General features: G+C 44.7%; 1 protein-coding gene across 1 annotated transcript; it reads left to right on the top strand.

The window, feature by feature from the left end:
• The first annotated feature begins 290 nt into the window (after positions 1 to 290).
• Positions 291 to 9225, top strand: TUBB6 (tubulin beta 6 class V). The gene is made up of 4 exons (XM_030943576.1): positions 291 to 413; positions 971 to 1079; positions 2174 to 2284; positions 6707 to 9225. The coding sequence occupies exons 1-4, from the start codon at positions 357 to 359 to the stop codon at positions 7768 to 7770; spliced, it is 1341 nt and encodes a 446-aa protein (XP_030799436.1). The 5' UTR covers positions 291 to 356; the 3' UTR covers positions 7771 to 9225.
• Positions 9226 to 12607: the final 3382 nt, after the last annotated feature.

Genomic DNA, 12607 nt, shown 5'->3' with positions numbered 1-12607 from the left:
TGTCCGCACGGGGGTGAAGATGCCGCAGCCACGTTTGCGGACCTGGCTTTGGGCTGAGCAGCACACCAGGGACGGGAGCTGCCGCTGGGGCAGGAGGACTCCCCGGGACCCCGCTGCCGTCGGGACAACGCGGGGCCGGTGTCGCCCAGCGGGGCCGGTGCCACACACCCAGCGGGGCCGGTGTCACACACACAGCGGCGGTGTCGCGCCCCGCTGCCGAGGGCGGTGCCGGGCGGGGGCGGCCGCGGGCGGGCGGGGGCGCGGAGCCCATAAAGCACCGCCCGGTGGGACGGCGCCGCGCACAGCCGGGCTGGGCGGCGGGACAGCGGGCGCACGGCGGGGCAGCGGCTGCAGCCATGAGGGAGATCGTGCACATCCAGGCGGGACAGTGCGGAAACCAGATCGGGACCAAGGTGAGCCTGAAGGGGAGCGGCCGCCTGCCCGCCGCTTGCGGAGCCTCTGAGCGCCCGGGGGACGCGCCCGGTGGTTCCCCGGGGCTGCTGGAACCCCCGGGGCTGGGCTGGGCCGTGCTGGGCTGTACTGGGCCGTGCCGGGCCAGCCGCCCCCGCTCCCATTGCCCGCGCTTGGATGCCGCTGCCGAGCGGCGCCGGGCGCGCCCGGGGCGCCGCGCATCGCTCCGCGCCCCGTGACCATAAAAGGCCTTGGGAAGCACCGAAACCAAACGGGACAGCTTTTAAAAAACTGTTTTAAAAACTGTTTTTCTGTTTGAGCCGGCCAGGCCGCGGTTGAGAAGCGGGGGAGGGCGGCAGAGCCCGCGCGGGCCGTGGGGCGCGGAGCCGGCGCCGCCCGTGGGGTTTGGATCCCGGTGCCCGCCCGGCTCCCGCTGCTCGCGGGCCGGGAGGGGCGGCGGGCGCGCCTGGAATCCGGCAGCTGCCGCCGCACCGCCGCCGCCCCCGGCCCGGGCTCGGCAGGGAAGTTCCCAACCCGCTTCTCGCTTTTCCTCCCTTAGTTTTGGGAAGTGATAAGTGATGAGCATGGCATTGACCCAGCCGGAGGCTATGTCGGTGACTCAGCGCTGCAGCTGGAAAGGATCAATGTCTACTACAATGAATCATCTTGTAAGTGTGGGATGGGGACCGGGAGGGGTGCGGGACAGGGGGCTCCGTGGGTAGGGGCACAGGAATCAGAAGACGACGGGCTCATAAATCCATATTGCACATCTGGCCACACTCCTCACATGCCACCAGCCCCCCAGCTGCGCCCAGCTCAACAGAAAATGTTATCTACTTTCTTAAAAAGCATTAAGATGGCTGGGTTCTATCTCCCCAGACACAGAGAAGTGGCACAAGGCTGTCCTTAGGGTGGAGGTGGAGGTTTGTTTATTATTTAACATTGCAGTAGGAGTTTGTTCTTCAAATGTGTGATTACTTCACCAAATGCATTTCTTCGATTACTCCAAATTAAACTGTCGGTTACATAAGCCCGCATCAATAGCACTCTCTCTTTAATTTTCATGAATGAGAGGGTTGGGCCACAGGTAATAGAGAACTGTTTCATTAATGAGATGGCAAAAGGCATCCAAGTCCTCAGAGTCCTCTGCTGTTGAAAAGTGTTAACAGTGTAAAATGGGGATCTGGAGTCGTGAACCTGCAAGTGTGAATGTTTCATCTTTTGTCCAGCTGGGGTTAATTCATATTATTTACCTGAGTTTCCTTGGACACATTCAGCTTGACACAGATTGTTTGTTTTGTGCTTTGTGATAGATGTGCTGACTACTACTGTTTGCCATGTACACCAAGTAGCTCTTTCAGTGGAGGAGAATCCTCCAAACACAAAAGCTTGTGGATAGCTTGAACATAAGCACTTCACTCGCCCTGATTTTACAGAAAAGATTACCTACTTTCTTAAAAAGAACAAGTAAACCATTTTTTCTAATCAGAAACACCCTCATATCTCTTGCTAATAAAGAGCTTACAAAATGTAAAATCTGTAGAGTCCAAATTATGTCAGGCCTGTTTTCCAAGGTGAATTGATTTATTCCTGTGGAGAGGTGGGTTTTTCACCTCCATGACTTTCTGTATAGGAAGTACGTACATATGTATGAACTATGTTTTAGACTAACAATGTGAGATGTAATATATTTGTGTATTAAAAGCTATAACTGTGCTAGCTTATTTCTGAGCACTAAGGGCATGCTTACTTTGTGTTGCAGCCCACAAATTTGTACCAAGAGCAGTCTTGCTGGACTTGGAGCCGGGAACCATGGATAGTGTGCGCTCTGGTCTTTTTGGTCAGCTCTTCCGGCCCGATAATTTCATCTTTGGTATGTGGATGTTTCTCTGTAAAAAACAGACTTCTACAACAACTGTTTGATTACCAAGTGAATGGTCAAAAAGCATTCAATCTCCCTGTTCCAAAGTGATCCTACTGAGAAATCCTAATAGCTAACAATGGAATTGCAATTATTATGTAAGCCAGTCAAAACATCCTGTAAAGTGAAAAAGTCATTCTTTTGTTGATCATTCCTTCGGTTAGCAAACTGCTGGAAGTTTCCTATAGTATTCAGAGAAAGTACATTTGCTTTCCACATATATGAACTCCAGAGAAATCCTGAGGCCAGTTCTTCACAACAAAATGCACAGAAATTATGTAGAAAATGGAGGGGGGAGGGAAAAACCTCAACCACAAACCAGCCAGACTACCCTTCACTTAAATTCACATTAAATGCTTGAGTACAGAATTGTTTTTAGGCTCTGTAATTAAACCTTTCCAGTATATCCTTGCAGTGTAGTAACAGTGGAAGAAGATAATCTGTAATATAGAAAACTCAGATGTAGCCACAGTTACTGGGTTAGTTTCTAGCATAATGAGGAACAGTCTGAAAATAAGTCGGGATGTTCTGGTTTTGCAGTGTTCTTGCAGAGGGTTGTTTTTACTTTTACTGCTTTACTTTGGGCTTCTGTAGTACTTTGCATCTAAGCTTAAGAATGCACATTACCCTTTCAGAGCACCCTTATGGAGCACAGAAGCATTGTCAGTCCCTTTGCACTAAAGGAGGAACAGCATGTGGAAATTAAGTGAGCCACTTGCTGAAACGGGAAGTCTGAATGAAAGCTACCATGAGAACTTTCATGTCCTTTTGGTTTCCAAGTCTGCACTAGCCACAAACACAATTTCCTCCTGACAAGGCAAGCTTAGGTTGGAACTCAGTTTGGTACGTTGTGTTAACATAAGGAAGGAACAATGCCAGGGACAGACAGAGGAAAGATAAACATAGTTTGAACGGTATAAAACAAATCTGGGTTGTTGGGTTGGAGAGGGGAATGAAAAAGCCATACAGAGTTCCTTTAAGAGGAATTTAAAACTTTTATGCCATCCATGTTGTTCTCCTGTAAACTCCATGGCAGCGATGTTAAGGGTCTCTTCCAAAGGAGCTGCAAATTACAACATGCAGCTTAAGGTGTAAACTTAAGGAGAAAAGCCATAGACATAGGCAGCTTTATGAAGTCTGTTTCTGTGTTCAGGTTTTTCCTTTCATTCCCTTTCACCTACACGAACCACACAAGCCCTCTGAAAATGAATTCACCTGACCTATGGAAATACCTGAACTGGAGCTTTACAGTTTGGCACAACACCAGTAAAACCAGAGCAAAATCAATTCAGAATGTCTTCAACAATAGCCCAGTTTGCTGTATTCCCTTCCTGCCAAGATAACAATGAACCCACAGCATGTGATCGACTCGTATCTGTCAGAGGCCCCTGCCAGCATCAGGCACTGTCCTCCCAACCTGCTGAATAATGTAGAATGGCTGAATGCTGAAGTAATGAACTTCTGTGTCAAAAGCCAACAAAGCATTTTGTTTTCACTTTTAAAAATCTGGCCTAGGCCCACAAAGGATTTTGTGGCAGGAGCTGGCAGTCCCATACTTGCTGTAGCCCAGGCTGTATGGGCTCGTTCTGATGGGGATGCTTTCCACCTCTGCTCGTATAAACCTGCATGTGCCCACATCTCCATAGCAAGTAGCCATGGACCAGCTATCAGGATTTCATGCAGCTGTATTGAGTACATGGTCACACACTCCAGATACAGGAATTTTATATCAAACCAGCAAGAAATTTGAGATGGACACGAAATAATCCTTATTCTTTAATGTCTGTGTTGACAAGGTAGTGATTTAAAAGGTGAAGAACTGCAGGTGGAGCAATCTTGCTGTATGAGAGCAGTAGGCCTCCTGGCCTTCTGACTGCACACAATTGCCCACCAGGAGCTGTGAACCATGACGTGTCTCCTCCTGTTAGCCAGTTTTCATTTGTACATTTTTGCATTTGTTGTTCTTTTCTTGTGTACACCCTTGGTAGACTTGCTACAGAGACACCACTCCAACTTAATTTGTATGAACTGATGGGGGCAACCAAAAAATAGCTGTCCAGCAGTTAAAGGCAAGTTCTGCATCAGGGCTGATCACATCAGGCTCCTAAGTTTTAATGTGCAAGCTACTGAGCTATTTTACTAGATTTATCTTATGTACTTTTGAGCAGTGAAGAGAGTAGAGGAGTGAAAGAAGATTGTAGGGAACAAGTGCCATTTTAGGAACTAAAAAATAAATTGACTGTTAGACAAATGACTTCTCTGCATGTGCAGCTCAACCTGAACATGTGTGATAACCCTACAGTGTGTTGGAGAAAGAAGTATTCATAGAAGGACCTGGGGGTTCCAGGAATGCAGATAAATTGTGGGATTGCTTCATACAGGCTTCTTTAGATCCTGGCGGATGACAGATGGAGGATGCTGGACCTGGGCTTCCAGGATGGGCAAAAAAATTGCCAGGTCCTGAGTTTTATGGGCACAGGCTCATTTCCCACCCAGAGAGTTTAGCCCTGGTGAAATTTGATAATTTCTATGTGTTTGCATTAGATTTTCAGAGGTCAGGTAGGTAGGCACCTGATAATTGGAGGGCATCCAGTATAGTTTCACAGGACTGTGATCAGGATTTCCAGATTTGTGGCAGCCTTGTCAGGGCCATGGCACCTCCAGATTGTATTGTCATGGGGTAAGAAGGCTGGAGTTTCCAGGGCATGTTTTCATGCTCTGTGTTGTGGTAGCCTTACAGTGCTGTACAGCCAGTGGTTCTGGAAGTATAGATAACTGGGTGTAGAAGCAGGAATTCACCAGTGAAAATTCTGGAGACCCCAGGCACATGGCTGACTAGTGGATAGAGTGTAGTGTTGCCACAGGAGTAGCTGATAGTTGTCCTAAAATCAGAATTTATGTCCATTAGGAGATAAATGCCTTCTGCTTTTTGGAGAGATGTCTGCTTGTTTATGTGCATCCTGATGTGCTTCCCTATCCATAGTAGGGGATCTGCTCAAGCAGGCTGCAGGTGTTACAAACATATTTAATTCTGGAAGGATATTACTTTGTGCTTTGCCCAGCTGGACAGGAAGTGCTGAGCTCCCTAGGCTCAAAGAGAGAAAAATATAGCAACGCACAGAACAATGCATTAAGTAACCAAAACACCATGAGGAAACCAAGCATTTATGCACTGCAAAAACGTACAGAGGATTTCAGAAGTGTCTCAGCCAGCAGTTTCTCTGGTTCCTATGTTTGGCACCAACATGGTGGTGTGGGAATTTGAAATGAGAAATGGTAATAGCAAGGGAGGGAAAGGTCTTGGGGAACATCACAGAATTTGCCAGCTCTATAATTAATTCTGAAAGCATTGCTCAGTCTGAATACCACTCCCAGGAGTACCCTAAGTGAGTTCAGTGGCACAATGTATGTGTGTAGTAGACACTGAGGAACAGGAGTAGTAAAAAATTGATTGCCCAATTTAATCCTCCTCGTTATCTAACCAATAACAAAACAGTGACAATAGCAAATGATCCACACTGTTTATCTTAATAAACTGAGTGGCACATAAAACAAGAAGGGGGAAGCCTTGGGAAGAAAAGAATGGATTCATCACTTTTCTGAAATATCAGTAATCCAATTTTCCAAGTCATTTTGCATATCCTGAAGGATAGTGAGTTTGTAAGGAAATCAGTAAAACCTAAAAGGCACTTAACTTCTAAGTTTTGGAAATAATGTCCCTGAAGTTTCTGTTGATCACTATTTTCATTCAGGCTAGGTAACCATGAATTTAAAAAGCTATTTTCCCTGCTATAACAAGTTAAATAGGATTTTGAAGCCCAGCTTTATTCTTGAATGACAATGTTTTCTCTTTGACTCACAAGAACAGTCCAAGAACCTCTCACTTTCATTGAGATACATGTATCTGTGATTTAGCTTTGCATGCATCATGGTCCTTACAGACAGAAAGCATTTAAATATCGAACAGTTGTCTTGTGTTTACAGAATCATCAGGACTGGGAGTGTGAAAGTTTCCAAATCAAGGAGTTAAGGCCATCTTTTTGCATTTATGGATGGTAAAATGACAAATAACGAAGAAAAAGCAACAACAAAAAACCCCCAAAAAAACCCAAAAAACCAACCAAACAAACAAAAAAAACCAAAAAAACCAACCCCCCCATACCCCCAAAGGCATTAATGAAAACTGCCAGAGACTATATAAAAAGTTTATGTTGATACTTACAGAGATATTTGTAGGCAAAACTGAAGAGCACGGTTATCTACCTGACAGATGTGTAGCAGCTTTTGTTACAGATGTCAGTCAATGTAGAGTGCAAATATCAAACCTTGCCAATAATTTTGTGTATTTTCTTTCCCTGTTGTATCTCACTTTAGGACAAACTGGTGCAGGAAACAACTGGGCTAAAGGACACTATACAGAAGGGGCAGAGCTGGTTGACTCTGTGCTTGACGTAGTAAGAAAAGAGAGTGAACACTGCGACTGCTTGCAAGGATTTCAGCTTACTCACTCCCTGGGAGGAGGGACAGGGTCTGGCATGGGAACCCTGCTCATCAGCAAGATCCGAGAGGAGTTTCCAGACAGGATAATGAATACCTTCAGTGTCATGCCTTCTCCTAAGGTTTCTGACACTGTGGTGGAGCCGTACAACGCCACGCTTTCCGTCCACCAGCTGGTGGAGAACACAGATGAAACCTACTGCATCGACAACGAAGCTCTGTATGACATTTGCTTCCGCACCCTGAAGCTCACCACCCCCACCTACGGAGATTTAAACCACTTGGTCTCTGCCACCATGAGCGGGGTGACCACATCCCTGCGTTTTCCGGGCCAGCTCAATGCCGACCTCCGGAAGCTGGCAGTGAACATGGTCCCCTTCCCGCGCCTTCACTTTTTCATGCCGGGCTTTGCCCCTTTGACGGCGCGGGGCAGCCAGCAATACCGGGCACTCACGGTGCCAGAGCTCACACAGCAGATGTTCGATGCCAAAAACATGATGGCAGCCTGTGACCCGAGGCACGGCCGGTACCTGACGGTGGCCACCGTCTTCCGCGGCCCCATGTCCATGAAGGAGGTGGACGAGCAGATGTTGGCCATCCAGAACAAGAACAGCAGCTACTTCGTGGAGTGGATCCCCAACAATGTCAAGGTGGCGGTGTGTGACATCCCTCCCCGTGGCCTCAAGATGGCCTCCACCTTCATTGGCAACAGCACTGCTATCCAGGAGCTCTTCAAAAGGATCTCGGAGCAGTTTTCCGCCATGTTCAGGAGAAAGGCCTTCCTCCACTGGTTCACGGGAGAGGGGATGGATGAAATGGAATTTACGGAAGCAGAAAGCAACATGAATGACCTGGTTTCAGAGTATCAGCAATACCAAGAAGGAACAGCAAATGATGGAGAGGAAGCATTTGAAGATGATGAAGAAGAGATCAATGAATAACAAAATTAGGTGCGAGATTTTTTCCAGGCCAAATTCTCAAATCTGGATTTCTGATAATTAGGCTTGTAAATCCATACTTACATTTAAAAAGTAATAAAAAAGGGAGCATGAATTTCAGGTGTTAGAAGGGCTCTTCAGAGTCCATTTGGATCACTGAGGACACTCAGCATTGCTGGAAATTGGGCCATTTCTATTCATGAGACAAATGTAAGGCATTCAGTTAAGACTCTGGCCTAAGAGTCTGAACGTGGAGATTGCTGGTTTGGGATCTTTTTTCTTTAGGGCTGTCATCCCTAAAGCTGCAGAAGAGAAGATGTAAAATAGGCATGAAAATCTACAAATTGGAGCTGCACTATTTTCATCCAATTATGAGTAAGAAAATCTTGTGAGCTTGAAGTATTCTGTACCAAATGTACAATACAAAACTGCCAGAAACAAAATTTATTCATAATAAAAGTAAAAGTTTTTAGATATTCTGTACAGTAACTGTTAACAGTGATATTTGATTCCAGTCCTCTAAAAATAAAATAAAAATTAATAGTACCCTCTCAGCAGAAGTGTTCTGGGAATTCAGTGCTACATTAATACCCAGTGAGCTGCAGGCTAGAGGCTGGATTTGTGTGATGTGACTTCTCTATTGCTGCTGCTGAATAATCACAGATGATATCTGTGATATATAGATGAATCTGATAGATGTATCTGATATATAGATGAAATCCCTCAAGTTATGATGTGTTCATCATAAATCCCTGGGTTTAAAGTGGCACCCCAATATCTTAGTGGTCTTCCTGGCTATCACCAGCTGCTAATGCTATTCCTAACTCTATTTCACCCAGCCCATGTAGCTGAAATCCAGGTATTCCACAGATCATGGTGGGACAGGGGACATAGGCTATGTGCCAACAGATCTCACTGCCTGGGTTTGCAAGTTCACCACAGCTACAGATGCTGTGCATGTCTTGCTACCAAGACAGATTAAAACGCCTGGGCAGGTAAAGGTTAAAGTACAAGAGCATTTATCCATGATACTGAAAGCAGTTGGCAAAATGAAAGCTGAACAACAGGGTTATCTGCCCCAACTAAAGCCAAGTCAGAAAGGTCTCTGCCTAAGCCAGCTGACAAAGTGACTGCTGGGCATTTGCCCTCTGTGCATGCTTTATGTTTCTGCTCATATCAATTAAACAGCCCTTCTCCATTAGAGAGCCTCCACCAGAGAACACTCTGTCTACTTGGAGTCTCTTATTTAGGCCAGTTCCTAGGCAACAAAGCAAGCAAACAAAGGAGAAAACCTCTGGAAATCCAAACTTTAAATGTTTCAAGAACTCTTGCTTTTTCTTCTTGCTTTCAGAAGCACTTCCCAAGCAAAACTGTTGCTCAAATACTTAAAAAGGCACTTTACAAACATAGTGAAATTTCCAAAGGTCTGCTTCTCCTGACAAGATGATGGCTTTACTAGTTTGGGATCCAGGGATTGAGACAGTATTTTAGGAAGTATATAAACCAGGCAACTGTTAATCACATAACCTGAAGCTGTCTGCCCAATGCTATTCCACACAGAAATGGAACTAAACTAGCTTTAATCACGTTTTTCACAGAAAGTGACTTCAGAGATTGAGACAGTTGCTGGAACTTGCCAACCAGACTGGCTTTGGCATGGAGGCAGAGCTTGGGAGGGCCCTACTGATTGTCTTTAGAAGAATCATAGAGGAGACAACAAAGTCACAGGGCCATGCTCTTTGCTATGTCTAAAGAATTTATGAATAGCCATAGAGCACCTTTAAATACGTATTTTTTAAATGTGAGATGTGGTTATATATTACTTACAGCATGAGATAAAGTTATAACATAACATACATTGAAGAGAAGTAACTGTGCAGGACAATACAAAGCAAAATCCATTGGGAGTAAAGCCATTAAACAAAGTAAAGTTGATTCTTTGTAAATGGTTGACTATTTGCTTTGAAGGGGAGGAGGATGCCTTACAGGCTCAGAGCCTGCCATCACACAGCTGTGGCACAGGCTTTCCAATTAAAGCACTAGCATATTTTCTCTGAATGAAATAGAATTAACCATTTTATTGTGTGTGAAACTGCTTTTTGTTCTAACACGGATTTCATAACTAAGTCCAAGTCATAAATTCTGGTATTTCTGTGGAAAAAAAAAGTTAATACTTTAAAAATGCCAGAAATCTTTGCATTGCTAAATAATGGAGTTGTTTACTTGGTGAACCAGCCTGTTCCTTACTGCATTTTATACAATTGACTCAAAATGCAGAATGCAGACTCTGAGGCTGTGGAATTCAGCCCTCACAATGATCCTGCTTTGACTCGCCCATTCTTGTACATGTGTTTACTTGCAACTGTTTGATGTGAATTTCTAGAATGTGTGGAGGTGGAAGAGGCAAACTAATGCTCTCTTTAGAAAAAAGAGACAGCTCTTCCATCTGATCCTAGGGGGAAAAAATCCCTTCCACCATGATGAACTCAGGACCTTGGAGTAGGAGGATCATCAGAGGACCAGCTTGTGCACAAGCAGTAACAGAGCCACAGGAAGCACAAACACTTCCTGTTTCTCTTCAGTCAACAAAATCTAATCACCTTCCTTTCCTGAGAAACAACTGAAAATTGTTTTAGTAGCAAATTTAGTGAGCAATTCCTTCAGTTGCACTTCCTTTCAAATAACTTCCCACCTTTTCCTTGGAAGCTTCTCTCTTCTTTTGCAATCTCCATGGTGAGTCCCATCTGGCTTTGTTACTTTTCTTCTCAAAGTCCTCACCGGTCTTTTTTTTTCATTTCCCCTTTAGTTTTTTAGCCTAGTCTCTGGCTGAAACCTTTTCTTTCTGTGCCTGGCCCATCATATTTTTCTCTTTTTTAACTGCTTTGCGCCTGGCCACAGGGCAGTATCTAGCAGCAGGCTGCCAGGATGAGCCAGACCCCAGGAGTCCTGGAAGTGCAGCTCCCACTGCTCAGACACAAACACATGTCAAGGCCAGGCTGGGGAGAAAAGATGGCAACCTACACCACTGACACCACTTGGAAACTGGGAGTGGGTGAGCTGTCGCCTGGGAAGAGGGTGTGGCATCAGGGCAACTTTGCAAAGCCACTCTGGTCAAAGCCAGCAAGGAATGGAGCAGGCCCTCAGCTCACAGTCAGGAGAGTCCTTGCACATGCTGCCTTAACCATGTCAGGCTCCTGCTTTCTCTGCATCCCATGATTACAGTTCAGATTATGCTCTCCATTCACTCTCTTGCACTTGTATCCCTCAGGAAAATGTGGTCAGCCCTTGGGAAAAGAGTCAGGCTGGGAAAGAGGATCTAGACCTGCTCCTTCTCCTGGCCTTGGGAGTAACAGGGAATTCAACTCCTCCCTTGGTGCTGCACAAGCCCCTGGTAGCTGAAGAAGCACTGCTCACTGTGCTTGCAAAAATTAATCTGGCATTATTGGCAGCCACAGCACAGACTAAACTTGATTTTCTTAATTCATGTTCTAGCACCTGACATCCTAAATTTGGGAGTTGAAGGAGGCTAGCAATCCTCTTCAAAGAAGCAGGTTGGGTAAACAGCTTTTTTGGGTTCTTTTTCACTATCTTTGATTCTAAAATCCCAACACTGTCAAACTGCCATTTTTGGCATAAAAGATTAAGAGCTGCTAATGTAAGGCTAAGCAAGCAAGTTAATGTTCTAAAACAGAGGCAAAGGTAAAGGAGAGGTAAGGCCATTTTCATACAACTATTAATTACATGCTGCAACTGAACAGGAGTGGAATTTATTAATAGATACAAACAGGGAGTAAGAGAAAGCATCTCCTGGAGATTATTTTTTTCAGAGTCTGGTAGTGCCATTGTGAAGAGTCAGGTTAAGGGTTTGGGGGTTGGGTGGTTGATTGCTGAGTTTTCTGTTGGTTTTATTTAGCAAGGAATGAAGAAATGCAGAATTCTTGACCTTTACTGTATAAGCACAGCTAGTCCTCAGCACTGGCTACAAACTGAATATCCCAGACAAAAGCGTTCAGCTAAACTGGAGGATGAGAAAAGAACAAACAAGGCATTAATGCAGAATATGTAATAAGCTACAACACTTGAGCATAAGCACAGAAATCAAGCATTGCTTTATCATGTGAGCAAGATTTGAGTTTTATAGAAGAATTTTGCTATTGCAAGATATCATTCTAAACTTTGACTCCAAAAATTAAGGAAGTTAAATTTAGTTTTTTTCAGGCTGCTTTCCTGCTTATCATCCATTTTTTAACAAATGCAATAGGGAGAAATAGAAGTGTTTAACAACTAAAAATGCCCAGTAAATATGCCCAAAATAGCCATGTTTGCTCTGTTTTCCTCATTCCTCTTTACTGTAAAGCCAGGTAACATCACAGATGGAAAAAGTTCTGTCATGAAGAAAATCTGAAAAAATAATTTCCATAAATAGTTTAACTCAAATACATTTAGAACCAAGGGTCTAAACTTTCAGATAAACTTTTTCCTTTGTCATCCTACTGGTTTCCAGTATGTTGCAACATACAGATGGAATCAGGCACTAGTTATCCTTTCACCCTGCCTTCTGACTCATTACCCTTAAAGGATTTTTGGTCCAGCAGAGAATAGTGGTTCATTTTCCTCTCCCCCTTAACCACCACTCCACCCATGCTTCCCTGTCATCTGCTGGGATGAGGAGAAAGGCCATTAATTTTTGAACAGCTGAGTTCTCCAATGAATGAATCCTTAGCAGGCAGCAGAAAACAAGAAGCAGACTACTAAGAGAACTGTATTCAACTAAGCAGGGGAAAACCACAGCTTTTCCCCCATAGCTTTTGTTAAGCATATGAGCATCAAACTCTGACAA

This window comes from Camarhynchus parvulus, chromosome 2, assembly GCF_901933205.1.
Source record: "Camarhynchus parvulus chromosome 2, STF_HiC, whole genome shotgun sequence".
Taxonomy (NCBI): Eukaryota; Metazoa; Chordata; class Aves; order Passeriformes; family Thraupidae; genus Camarhynchus; species Camarhynchus parvulus.
Note: the sequence above shows the minus strand (reverse complement) of the source record. Positions and strands in the feature narration are given on the sequence as shown.